Source organism: Juglans microcarpa x Juglans regia, chromosome 5S (genome assembly GCF_004785595.1).
Source record: "Juglans microcarpa x Juglans regia isolate MS1-56 chromosome 5S, Jm3101_v1.0, whole genome shotgun sequence".
Taxonomy (NCBI): Eukaryota; Viridiplantae; Streptophyta; class Magnoliopsida; order Fagales; family Juglandaceae; genus Juglans; species Juglans microcarpa x Juglans regia.
This window is the reverse complement of record NC_054603.1, coordinates 1,295,353-1,309,754: the sequence shown is the minus strand read 5'-3', so window position 1 is coordinate 1,309,754 and position 14,402 is coordinate 1,295,353. Positions and strand designations below refer to the sequence as shown.

The following is a 14,402-nucleotide window of genomic DNA, read 5'->3' as shown; positions in this document are numbered from 1 at the left end:
AATATTAAAAAATAATATTTTATTTAACTTATCTAAAATTATTTCATCTCATCTCACTATCCAAACGAGTCCTAAAATATCATTAGACTGTAATGCTAATTATGCATTAGAGACGTCTTTAGTGGAAAATGCATTCATTTATTTTTCAAACAGGCATTTTTTTTAATGGATTTTGATGAATATAGGATGTAATTACGATATATAATTAATAGTATCACTACACAAGATCTAGTTGGATACATATATGATCTGTTGATCAAACATATATATATGATTTATGGTATACTTTCATAACTTACATATCATGTTAGTCATTTTTTGAATGAGAAAGTAAAACATGAACCCGCTTCTCAATTAAGAATTTTCCTTCAAAAAATAAGAAGAAGTTGCACGCCGTCTTCATTTCTTCAGGAATGAATCCGCGTTTTTTTTCAATATTGCTGAAAATATATATTTAGATAAACAAATAAAATTTTGCATCATATCTGTTTAGGCTTCAAAACGTGAGAGGCTGTTCGCAGCAGCCATATTCCTCTCACATTAATTGTACTAATTTTACTTTTTTACAATTCGGACTATTTATCAATTGTGAGATTTTCTAGGGAACTTCTCTCTGTTCACATCCAAAAACCTTTCGTAAATCTAAAGCATTTCTCATGAATGAGATAGGTTTGACACGGTCTCACGCGGCTTGCTGCTTTCATATTGTATGCTCGAAGCGTGTGTGGCTCACCCACTCCTCACACAATTCTATATACATACATGAAACCATAACCACCCAGTACTCTTCCATGTCATATTGATCTCGAAGTCTTCTTCAGCAATCTTGATTCTTCTCCTTCGTTAATTTTCTTGGTTGCCATGGCAGAGAAACAACCTCACTTGAACGGAGCATACTACGGCCCTGCAGTTCCACCCCTAATCGATACTATCACCGCCACGGAAGCAGCCGTGGTTGCGGCTGCTGCGGCTGCCTTTTCAGTTTGCTTTTCAAGCTCATTGTCAGCGTCGCTATCGTTGTAGGCCTTGCGGTCCTCATCTTCTGGCTCATCTTCCGCCCCAACAGGGTCAAGTTTCATGTCACCGACGCCTCGCTTACCCAGTTCAACTTCACCACCAACAACACCACCCTCCACTACAACCTTTCCCTCGACATCAACGTTAGAAACCCCAACAAAAAGATCGGTATATACTACGATCGCATCGAAGCCAGGGCCTATTTCGAGGATCAGAGGTTTAGTACGGTGACGCTTCCCCCGTTTTACCAAGGACATAAGAATACGACCGTTTTGAGTCCGGTGTTTAAAGGGCAGCAAGTTGTTTTGCTGGGAGCAGAGGAGCTTTCCGAGCTTAATTCAGATAAGAGCCTTGGGGTTTTTGACGTTGATGTTAAGCTCTATCTCCGGATTAGGTTTAAGTTGGGTAAGGTCAAGTCTTGGCGGATGAAGCCCAAGATCAAGTGCGACTTGAAGGTTCCTTTGAGTTCTAATGGAAAAGTAGCGGTTGGCTTTCAGACTACCAAGTGCGACATTGATTTCTGATCAGTCGCCTCCCCGAGTCTTCGATTCCTTTTTATTATTTCTTAATTCATGTTGATTTTCTGTCACATATGTACGTAGTCCATAGACGATGGTTAGGCTCTAGATCTTCTGCCTAGTGGGTGAGCTATATGTAGACGTACGACTAATATGATATTATTTTGCATTACGTTACATAAGATGTTTTTTCTTCTCACGCGTTTTTAATTTGGTGTTTACTTTTTATGTATAATATAAGTAAAGATCGAAATTAGTGGTTCTTCATATTGTCTCGATGCTGATTGTCGTGTCTTGATGCGTACGTAGTGGACTTTTTGTTCACAGACATGATCATAAATGTCTTAAATCCATGGGTTTTGTTAAAAAAGATGAACGATTACACATGACTTGCAACCAAGAAAACGAGAGACAGATCAGAAGGTCATGTTGAATTGGCTAAAGGTGTTCATGACATCTACGCTTGAAATGGCTAGCTATCAGATACCAACCACACTAATAATATAATGAATAGCTAAAAGTAATAACAAATCGACATGATGGCTATCTATATATTAACCTATTACAATTTATATAAAAAAAATGTTAATAAAAACCTAAAATTCATTTGGGCACGAATTAAGTAGGAGTTGGTGATATATATATATATATATATATATATATATATATATGTCACATGCAGGAGCACTACAATTAAATAAGAAGGCAGAGCTAGAGAAACACGCCCCATCCTAGCTATACTCCCTCCAAATTATTTAAACCACTTATCCAAATATTTTGTTTATAATTATGATAAGTTTTCTAGAGTTTTTTTTTTTTTTTCAAATATCGTGCTAATTTCTTTATTTCTAAAGAGATAAACGAATTATTTACGATTTATAAAGATATTTACAATAATTAGTATTGCCTGTATTAACTATTGTGGATATTTAATATGTTTATCTCTATTTGAAGTACTTAGATATTTTTTATAATTTTTAAAATACAAAATTATTCCTTTAATATAAATAATTAAGATTAAACATTTTTTTATTTGTTATTTTTATAAAGAAAAGATGTCTATCTACGAATTAAAATCTATGACCTCACCCATTATATGGGCCATATCCTTTGTTATTCTAAATTTCCTAACGCTTTTGCTTCACATTTGGGTGAAGTTAGGAAAATACTTTCTGCGAACCTTCGTAAAATAAAAATAAGAAAATATTGGAAAAAAAAAAAAACTGTTTTTTATGATAGATTTTTTTTTTCAAAAGTCTCGTGAGATTCGTACACACTGAACTTAGGTTGATATTTTCTGAATAATAATGAAAAAAAATAATAATAATAGAATAGAAAATGATAAGTTTATAATTACTACTCTATTTAAAATGAAGGATAGTTAAGTAAAATTGAAATTATCTTTTAATAAAGTGTCACAATTAAATTGGTTGATTTAAAATGAATTGTAAACTAATTGTAAAGTAATTATAGGTGTATCATTTTCTTAATAAAATATTGAATAGTAATAAAAAATAGTTAAAAATTAATAATAAAATAATAAATAATAATAAAATATTCTTAAAATACATCAATACTCAAACTAGGCGTTATAAAAAAATATTATTTATTATTCTCTGCTCAACTTTTTATATGACACCAAATAATTGAAAATTTGTTTCTAAGTAATTACTTTTCTACCCTAATCTCGTTGAGATGAACTCTATCCGGCCCGTATTTGTGTTCCATTGAGAAGCCCTGCATTTATGGCCCAATCTCATTGGCGAATGTACTTTAAGGCCCATTATATTCGTTTACACCGACTATGTCAAACTTTTTTCTTTTTATTTTTTAATAGTAAATCTTACTATTTTTGAAAGTGACTACTTGTGTATTCTACGACTGTATGTAACATTATTCTTTTTCTTATTATATTGGTAATGTTGCAAGGTTTAAAAAAATTAAAACTCCCATCTTAATAAAAGTTGGGTTTAGTCTTTCGAATTCTAATTTAAATTTCACACTAACTTTGAGTTGGCAAGTACTTCTTATAAATTATAATCCAATTTATAACATTCTTAAAATTGGATAAATTGGAAGAAGAGTTACGTCTTATAATATTTATTAATATTAAATATTTATTATTAAAAAGCATTTTGCTTTTTGACTACACAATTAGTGTAATAATGTTCACCTACAATTCCCAAAAGCATGAGCAAAACAAACCGATCGAGAAAAAGGTTGAACGCTAATGCTATGGATGGATTGTTGGGAAATGGATCTATCTTACAAAAATACTAAAGAAGCTCAAGTGTCAGCAAATGATCGATCTCCGACCGGAGATATTCACGGCCACCATATTCACATGGCAACACCTAATTAACATCTATGCCCACAAACGGCAACTTGTTATTTCCCGGAAAAGCATGCTGATCATCTGGCTTTTCTCGCTGCCGATTAACAGATTGTTTCGTGATCTCTTTCTCTTCCTCTCGAACCTGTCAGCTAGCTTTCGGGTCCCATATTACTTCTCACGAGTAGGAGATGGCAAAGGAGTGTAGTAAGGTGGCGAAGCACAAGGCGTAGAGAACGGCGTCGCATCGTCTACGTCAATCTTCAGAGCCACGACCGGCAAAGACCTCGCAAGTACCCCAACAACCTCTTCCGTGCACACGGCCCTCTTAGTCCTCGTTCCGTTCTCCGAAGACGAACAGTTCTCAGAGTCCAGACCTTCTCTCTCCTCCTCCTTGATCGTAAACAAAATCCTCGACTGTCCGTACAGTACGTGCCACTTGAAAACGTCATCGACCTCCGTCGTTATTTGGGGAGATGGAGTGGGGGCAGGAGCTTCGTTGGGTTCGATGCGGGACTGGTTTTCCCAGCAGAAGATGTGGAGGAGCTCTTTTGGGGAGCTGTAGAATGAGTTTCCACCATCCTCGATGCTCAGTCTCCGGAGTCTTCGCCTGCGCCGGAGCACCCAGAATAGCTGAACGAGTATAGCTAAGAGAGACACCGCGAACATTGCGGTGAGAGACGAGGCGAGCTTGCTCGGACCGATCATGGCTGACAGTAGTAGATTGGAGTATTGGGTTAATTAAATACCGTTGGCAGGACCTTGAGAGCAAAGAAGTACCAGCTGGTAATTTGAGTAGTTTTATGAGAGGCCGTTGGCGTCCGTTGAAACGGAAAACTCATAAAGACAAAACGAAGACTCAAATAAGTGGAGCTAGATTGCCTAGGTAGGTTTTGCTACAGAGCTAGAGTTTATTTGTTTGCAAGCCCTGCGTTACAAAGCGAGTAATTTGAAGGAAAACGATCCAACTTGTTTAATTATGCAGGGAGATAGATTTGGGTGGATAAAAAGGTAGAAAGATTGTGGCTACTATGGCCTGGGCTGTTGATCACGGGAAAAGGCTATTCATATATCCGTCAAGTTAGCGAGAGAGTTAATGATGACGTAGACACCAATGTGGTGCTGAGAAGGACTTGCAATTAAAATTTGAACGAGCTGGGCGGACGAGAGTTATTTGCAACCACGAGTAGGTATAATAAAGTTCTTAATTAGTTGGCTGCATGTTGTATGCATGCGTACGTATCCATGCAAAAGCAATATTAATAGACTGTCGAAAACTTTACGTGGGATTATTTGGGTCCCCATAAGGAGTGTTCAAAGTTTTTGGACATGCATGTTGCTTTTGCTGGTTTTTTATTTATTAAATTAAAAAAATATAATATCATGATATATAATTTGACCATGATTTATAAGGATTTAGTTAAAACCTTTAAATTAATGAGTCTTGGAGATACGGATAAGATCATGATCAGATGAAGAAAAGCAACTTTCTATGTTTCTGGCCATGATTTAGGTAAACTGTCCATATATATAACCCACCAGCTTGTGACTTGTGAAAATGATTTTTATACGCCTCGTAATTAAGGTTCTAACTTTACGCTAATGTCTTTGTAAGCAGATCAGTAATATTATGGTACGGTATACCTAGGCCTGTAAACGTTTGAAGCCTGGCCCAAGAATGATTTTATGTCTGTTTGGTCCATGCTAGCTAATTGCTATGCATATATATACACACGTCATTCCTTAGGCTTAGGCCTAGCAATTACGCCCCAATGGTTAATTTCAGTACTGCACTTACTAACTGCATGCCTTATGGACGCGTGAACTGGGTTTGTTTATTTCAGAGTACTCATCTCAACTTTCCTCTATCATGTATAAGTCCATCTGATATATAGCTAGGTACTGGATTTTCTGGGTTGAGGCTGGAAGTTGCTGTAAATGTGGGCTCAGACTGGACAAGACGATTTGAAAGAAAGAAAAAAGAGACCAGACGTTCCAAATCAAATGGGCTAAAAAAAAATATGAAAACAATTTCTTTTTATTTTATTTTATTTTGTCATTATCGGCCGGGGCACACAATCAACATTAACTCTGGTCGTAGAAATTAGTCCTGTTAACAAAATAAACATGTTCATGCCATAAATCTTTATAATATGATCGAGCTTGTTAATTAATGGTATTATATTATATGTAAATATCTCTTATATATTCATATATGGTACTATTGATATGATCAATATATATTATACGATCCCTTTGTTACGTAAGTTAATTCATTGACTCTGATTTTTGAAATTCGAAGTTCATTACACAAATATGACAAAAGTTTGCAAATGAGACATTGTGCGGTAAAACATGCAAAACACGTAGTACGTAGTACTCGTGAAGTATGATTTCCAAGATCGATGCCATATTCGTATATTCCGATGGCGTTAATGCCATATTCAGAGATGTGGTACTTAATTGGCTAGCTCTAATTTCTCATATTCTCTCTGTATAATTACATGCTTTTGGAAAACGACGTAACACGTTCATCAAAAGCTCCAAAATCCAATCATCGCTTAGACACATATTCTCAGGCTTATTCGCGTGAGCAGTCCTTCGACTCTCCTTTTTGACCGAGCTTTTTATAGCAAAGACCACCACCCCGACGGCCCACAGATCCCTACACAAAAACCTAAACGAACATCGATCATGGCGATTGTACCTCCCTCCCTCCCTCCCTCTCTCTCTCTCTCTCTCACCCATAACTGAAACAGCAGCACATGAAAGTACTCTCTCCTTGGATCCCTCAATGAGTCAATCTCATCACTTTCAAATGATAAATCCATAAAAAACATAGGAGAGGGACGAAACTATAGCTGGGGAATAACTATCTACAGATTGTTAAGGGACTTTTGGATCTGAGATTTCCCTTACTTTTATGCAGAAGGGAAGGGAAAGAAGGAAAAAAAAAAAAAAAAAAAAAACCAAAAAAGGAACTCATTTGTATAAGAGAAAGTAAAGAGGAAGGAATAGATCGACAGTGACCTTGTGCAAAAGAGCCATTAATTGTTAGCAACGCTTTTCTTGAAGTCTGCAAAAGGCTCAAGGTGTGTGGAAACTTTGTCTTAATCGTTGTCTTTTCCAGATGCCAACAATAATCCTTGATTCTTTTTTGGTGGGTCTCAAATCAATAACAGTTCCCGTTATGGGCCTCGCAGCAGCTTGTCTTTGTTTGTTCAAAATCAGAACTAGCTAGGAAAGGGGTACTGCAATCTCGTTGTTAGAATCTTTGTCTGCTGAAGCTAGCCACTTTAAAAAAATATAAAAGTAGTGCGTATATAGCTAGATTGGCGATGGCTTAATTAGACGTATTTCAAAATTTTCTTGTGCTATGTTTGGTTGTTCAGAAATTGTTAATTTAATTGTTAATTAGGCAATCTTGAAGGATCGAGAAGATCGTCATCAATTAATACGTACGTTGATTCCACTTAAGTTATGTAAAAGAGTTGTTAAGACAGTGCGGAAGAATCCAAAGGATTATTATTCACTGTCGGTTCCACTTATGTCTAAGATGGAGCCATGGCCACTGCCCACTTATCTTAAAAGGCTTAATAAGTAGTTCTTGGAGAAAGGAAGGGCAAGATCATATATATGTGACAAAGAGGCTCCCAATATGATTTGATCATCGAAAAGGCAGCAGATGAAAACCCACATGATACAGAGAAAGATCATCATATATATAATTTGATTAGATTTCCAAAAAGTTAATTAGGTATTCATTTGGTGGTGGTGGTTTGAAAAGGTTTCCAAAAGTAAAGGCAACGCAATGGCTCTTACTGGGAAAGGAAAAATAATATACAATAAGGGTACATGAGAATAAGCTCATGCGTCGCATTGTCCACGCGAGCAGGTCAAAGTTCACGCGTGGCATCCACTAACCACCACATAAAGTGCTCTCTAACTGCCACGTACAGCGTTTCTAGAGTTAGCGAGCTTGGTAGCTTCAAGATCAACCGCCCGACACTCTTTCAGCGTGGCGCGTATCTTTCACGCGCCACTACAACCTCTTTTTCATTGTTTTGTTCGGTCTCAATGCATTTCCAATTTTTGTTTTGTTTGTAGATTTGTTTTTTTTAATATTTTCTATGTATCTTTAGTTCTGTTGTTTTGCTTTAGGTTAAAATAAAAAGAAATAGACTATTAGATTTGATGTTCATAGCAGAAGAGCCTCACTCCTCCTTTGGAGGATGGTGGGTTATTGCCCCTCTCCTCACTTGGAAGACGGAGGGTGATTGTCCCTTTCCTCCTTTGGAGGTAGGGAATTGTTAGCTCTATTTTTACAAAGTAGTTTTCTCTAAAACAAATTGGAAAGTTTGTCGATAGAAAGTTTATAAAAGTTAAGACAATGTCCATCACAAAGAAATTTGTGTACGGAGGAGTCCCAAACAGATAAGTAGTTTGACTTATAATCTAAGTTTTTTCCTGTATTTATTAGTCACAGATATAATTTCAGTTTCATTAAATAAAATGAAGTCTATTTCCAGAAAAAAAAAAAAAAAGGAGAGAGAGAGAGAGAGAGAGAGAAAGAACTCATCATTGCCCCATCAATAAAACATAGATCAATTAGTTTAAGACCTGCGTGTGCACTAAGACAACGCGTGTGTGTATATATATATATATAGAGTACATTTGGGGGGTTGTCCCAACAAACTTTCGAAAATGCTTTGGCCATGCATTAAATAGTTAAGGAAAAAAAAAACAACTCTATTGATGCGAGTATTTGGGCTAGCTATACTGTTTATTTAGTACTGTTAGTTATTTTCGTACTTTTCTATCAAAATGAGTCTATTCTCATTACAAATATTATAAATAATTCATCATAAATGTTTATTTTTCTTGTAGTATTGTAATTTTAAAAAATAAATTATTAGGTCAACACATGATGATGTAGAAATTAGCCCACTTTTCGACTAATTTGGTGTGTGGTACAAGTAGATAGACGGTATGCATGTTAAACATTAATAATTAAACTCAAAATGCGTTCCAATTAGCTAGCTAGTGCATGTCTTTCGGTGGCTGCATGATGCATTGATCGCATTGGTCTATTTTGGAACCTTTATCACCACCCGTATATCTTTTTTGTTGTTCATTTAGCTACGAGGCCAGACAACTTTTTTCTATTTTTGCTATATACGAAATCTTCTAAGAGAAAAAAAGGTGAGCAATCCGAATGTGCAAAAAGATGCGTGCAATATATCAGAGCTAACCCCACAGTAAGAAGGTGTTAAATTACAGCCATGAGGAGTGATCAAAAAGAGACAAACTACTTTTGTTCTAAAAAGAGTTGCCAACTTTTTAGAATAATTAACTCTTTTTTTTTTTTATATATATATACCTTTATATTTTTTATTGATGGGCATGACTACTTTACTTTCCCATCTTCCTGCTTTAAGGGGAAAAAAATTAGATTCCATCCTACTCCTCTCACATCGATCAAATAATAGAACTATTAATTGTTTCCGGCATGACACGAGGGATATCATCCAGATCGATAATCAATCACGCACAAAACTCTCTCGGAAACAAATTTAAACTAAATTGATTCCTAATTTGTACTCATCCCCCCAACCTCTCTTTTAAAAACTCTCTTTTTTCTTTTTTGTTTTTTAACCCCACCAAAACTACTAAAAAGGGCCGGGGGAAATGGGGCTAAATAGGCGGTGGGAGCTGTCTGCAAAACTTCAAATTCAAGTTGGAGTGAGCAGAACTTTGTGATCTAGTCGTTTCTGACCCACTTTAGTTAATTTTACACCCGAGATATCAGGGATTGATCATACAAAAGGTGTTAAAATATAAAATAAATAATAAAATCTACCTCTTCCATAAACTTATAAAGTTTTTGGGATAATTAGTGGTGATTTCACAAAAGAATCCTTTAGCCAATGTTCTTGACGCAGTACTCATACCAAATACAGTAGATCATAAGAAATTAAATATGATTTGTAGAAACAAATTTAATCATAAAATGTGAAAAGTTATAATTAGATCAGTATTTGATTTAGTAGTTTGTCTCAAGCTAGATGTCTCATATAGAGGTGGCCGAGTCAATCTACTTGCAAACTGGCATGGAATACACACCTTTCATGCTGCTAAAATTAATATTGGAAGAGCTTATTTGTAAGAGAAGTTTAAAAATCTAGTTTTTTTTTTTTTTAATTTTTCTCAATCTAACTTGTCAATATATAATAGTGTAAAGGCCGATCATGTGTCTTGAAAACTTGTTTTATATTGACATGATACCAAATACATGATCACTGATGTTGAATTCTTCTACATTTGTTACCATAAATTTTTTTGTTGTTTTTAACTTTTTTAACAATAACAAGTGGTCTGTTTAACACGGCCGCGGGCAGCTTACGTATATATACCTCTGCTAGGATTTTCCATCTCACATATTTTTTAAGTCTAAATTAAGGTTGAATGAATTAATGGCATCAATTGGTGCATGTGTCGACCCAACCATTACATGATATTCTCCACAATGTTTCTTTTTTCATGCATGTCCTTGCTATTAGCGAACCATTACGAGGAAATCCTTCTTTTCCTGTAAAGAACAGCATATTTTGAAAGTACAATGCATGTTAGACGACGACAATCTAAACTCAAGATGGAATAATTGTGGGCAATTCACGAGCATATTGCACGTGATGCGTGATTAGACTTCACAACCACAATTAATATATACTCACTTATATATAGAAGAATAACTCTTTTCAAAACTAATAATATTACGCCACCTTAGAGCATTGCCATCTCATTTCCAATAAAATTTCCCATAATTTAGCTAAAAATCACATTTTCTAAAATGTTTCTCTAAATTTTACTCATCTTTCAAAAACTTCCTACATCTAATTTCCTATTATTTCTCTATTTTATTAAAATAATATTTCTCTATTTTTTCTTTATTATTTTTTTCTCTCACTTCCATTTACAAACTTAACTACTCATTATTCTTTCTTATGTTTTAAACTATTACTCTAACGAATATTTTAAACAAAAATTTAAATTATTTTTTTGAGGGTATGATAATATTTTTAAATTTTTTTTTTATATTTTAGTAATTATTTAAATTTTTTTGAAATTATTATTTAAAATTATAATAAATATAAGTATGGGAGAAAATGTAGATGATTGAAAGAATAATTTATTTTATTTATTAGAATAAAATATTGATAAAAGATGATTTAGGAGATGAAGAGTGGCTCTCCAACTACTATTCATTCTCTAAACTTTTTTTCTAAGACGAGAATTCGGATATAGGAGAGATTTTAACTAAAACTGTAAAATAAGTTTCAAATTATAGAGAAAACGGTGTTACGGGACACCGGCTGCGAATGATCTTGGCAAGTAAACATCGGTAAGAAATCTTAAAACGAAAAAAGAAGATAATAATAAAAAAAAATAAAACGAACCAACTTGGAAAAAGAAAGGAAAACCGGTCTAAGATAGAGCTAGGCTTCTCCAATTCATAGATGGGAGAAAAGTTACAAAAGAGATAAGTAAAAGTAGAAGAGAATATTGCTAGTACTGTAATTTAGCCGGATTTAAATAGTTTGTGTGTGTGTGTGTGTGAGAGAGAGAGAGAGAGATAAAACCCCATCAAAACCCACCTAGCTAGTCGGCCTCCATGATGCTTTAAATTCCACAAACACGTCTTTTGAAAAGCCAGAAACGACAAATTCCCTACTTATGCTTGAGGGTTTTAATTTAGTTAAAGTAGACGACTAGTAGAGAAGATAATGAGCTTTTTGTGATTCTAAAGTAGCAACATCTTTAAGGGTTAAAAAAGAGATGCTCGATTTTCTTAATCCCTTTTTTTTTTTCTTTAACTTTAATTATTTATTTTGCACCTCATACCGCAACTTTTCAATGCTTTCCAAAGATGAGAATGTTGGGGTCACGAAAATCAAAGAAAGAAAAGTTATTATTTTACAAACGCTTCACAAAGCATGAAAAGTAGTGCTCTTTTGATATTTGTAAGAGAAGATTTTGCTTTTCCCAGCTTCTAAAGAGAAAAGTTGCTTCTCCTTTGCACAACCCTTACGTTACGGATCATACCTTATTCCACTCCCAACATTCCTTTTTCATGTAGCATTAATATTAATTACTATCCAATTAAAGGTGTACGCGGTAGTATTTTGCCTGAGGACATGCACAAGCCGCTCCCACACAGGGACAGTACTACTACGAGTAGTACTGCAATATAATACATACATACATACCTATATAGTATATATGCATGTGTGTACGTGTGTGTATACATATATATATATATATATAGAGAGAGAGAGAGAGAGAGAGAGAGAGTTATGGATGCATAGAAGTTTGTGTGTGTGTGTGTGTGTGTGTGTGACGTTTATATGTACTCTTTTAATTTATAAAACTTTCATTTGTCTTCAAAATTTTTGAATCGAAAGTATCGTGACTAAATGAAGCAGTATTTTCAGCGCGCAATCAACAACGCTGACATGGCTTCTTTTTTATTTTTGGGAAAAAATTGAAGTAGTCATGTAGTGTTCTAAGATCACCTTAATTTTAATGTGAATATCTCAGCTAAAATGACACGATTAAATAGAAAATCAAGAAAAATATATAAAAACCAAAAATAAGATGTAATAAAGATCAATTACGTACCACAATTGCAATAATTAAGCTTTGCTCTCTAGCTAAGAGAATTATTGAAAGACGCACCAAATCTTTGTAATTTCCCATGAACTGTTTTAAGAGTAGATGATCGGTATATACTTTTTACTAACAGGAAGTGATCTAGCAGATCATTTCTCATCCGTACGGTTCCAACTGCACATATAGTTCTTCATCTTGAAGTAAGTACCAAACGTACAGCCAACTTCTTAATTATATATATATATATATATATAACATTTGGTAGAATACTTATATTGAGGATTAATTTATAAGGATCATCCTCATACTATTCTAGACTAGAAGAATTCATCAAGAACGGATGCCCATATATATATATATATAGCTGGCAAATTGATAAGCTAGGTATACCTGCATGCTTGTAGTGAGTTTTGTTGCGACAAAAGAACAAGTGGAATAAAGTTGAAAGCATGTTCTATCTATTTTTGACAGAGATCAGCTGCCAGATGCTCTATTATATACAAATGATGCCTTCCGTCACGAATTAATTAGATTTTGAGTGAGGACATTGAATTATGGTAATTAAACTAGATCGATGCTTTTAATGTGTTCACTTTGCAACATGCACGTACGGCAGCACATGACAGACGCTAGCTAGCTATTGAACAGTCCGAAAGCTTTTCCCAGTGCCACGAAACCAGTCCAGCCTCATATATATATATATAAATGCACTATGATTATTTTATAGAAGTCCCACACGACTTACGAATAAACTCATTCTGAGATTTATAAGAAGCTACTTCATTCCTCTTATTAGGCTTTTTATGAGGAGAAATGAATGTTTTTACATAGTATCAGAGCCAGGTTAACCTATGACTGATGATGGGCTCCTGCGACCTACCCACGGTGATGGTACCGGAAATACCAGCTCACACGTGAGGGGGCGTATTGAGAAGTCCTACACGACTTAGGAACAAACTCATCTTAGGCTTTATAAAGATCGGAGCTACGTACCTCACTCCTCTTATTAGATCTTTTATGGGAAGAAATGTGTGTTTCTACAATTATTTTATAGAAGCTGGCAGATGATCATATCTTTTAGATAAATGAAGAATTAGCTAGCTAGCAAGCTGGGTCGTCTGCCCAAGAACTGCAGCAAGCTCATGATCACCATATCGCTAGCAGCTTGCCTTCGCCCATTACCACAGTATTTATACCTTTAATTTGCTTCCCTTTATTTTGATTAATTAAGAACTTATAAATTAATGTACGTCGACTTTTTTATCACATGCAATTATATATGTCCATATTACAATGTTGTGCTGCATGGCCTGCTTAATTTCCCAGTAAAAGCTATTACGGTGTATAATCAAATATTTATATATATATATATATATATATATGATCAAGAGGCCATATGTACAGGAACGTCTAGTACTTAAGGAGTAATAATACATATATATTAATGTCATAAACTACATTTTTTTGGGATTAATGGTTCTGTGATATATATATATTCTCGACATGTTGTGCTTATGCTAGCAGCTGCTAGATCATGATAATCTCATTTGTGTTGTGCGGGGCCGGGAGAGAAAACTACGTTCTCATGTAGTCCAAGTCCTCCGATTTTCAAGAGGAAAAATGATTTCTAGAGCTTGTTACCGCTTTGGGGTTGATTTTTTCGTTTCTTTTGTTCAACTAATTGACGATTGACCATTTTCAGGCTACCCATTGAATAATTGATAGAGTTTAAAATCAAGGAAAAATATTGGCAACCGAATTAGTAATCATCAATATCTAAATAGGGAAAAGATTCCACAAAATATACATAGACCATGCAATATGCATGAGTGCAGGAAACGATTTTATTTCCGGCTCTTTTTATA

At 34.7% G+C, this 14,402-nt stretch overlaps 2 protein-coding genes across 2 annotated transcripts; one reads left to right on the top strand and one right to left on the bottom strand.

Annotated features, from left to right (window-relative positions):
* Positions 1-677: 677 nt before the first annotated feature.
* LOC121266750 (NDR1/HIN1-like protein 10) lies at positions 678-1,798 on the top strand. The gene is given in 2 exon segments (XM_041170557.1): positions 678-916; positions 919-1,798. Coding segments are annotated over 2 exon segments (678 nt in total). The 5' UTR covers positions 678-861; the 3' UTR covers positions 1,542-1,798.
* A 1,831-nt stretch (positions 1,799-3,629) lies between these two features.
* On the bottom strand, positions 3,630-4,900 carry LOC121266745. Its single transcript, XM_041170550.1, has one exon. The coding sequence runs from the start codon at positions 4,573-4,575 to the stop codon at positions 4,039-4,041; it is 537 nt and encodes a 178-aa protein (XP_041026484.1). The 5' UTR covers positions 4,576-4,900; the 3' UTR covers positions 3,630-4,038.
* Between the last annotated feature and the right edge of the window lie 9,502 nt (positions 4,901-14,402).

What these genes read in the sequence shown, in the direction of transcription:
- LOC121266745 (XM_041170550.1), bottom strand. Translation starts at nt 4,575, where the DNA reads ATGATCGGTCCGAGCAAGCTCGCCTCGTCTCTCACCGCAATGTTCGCG.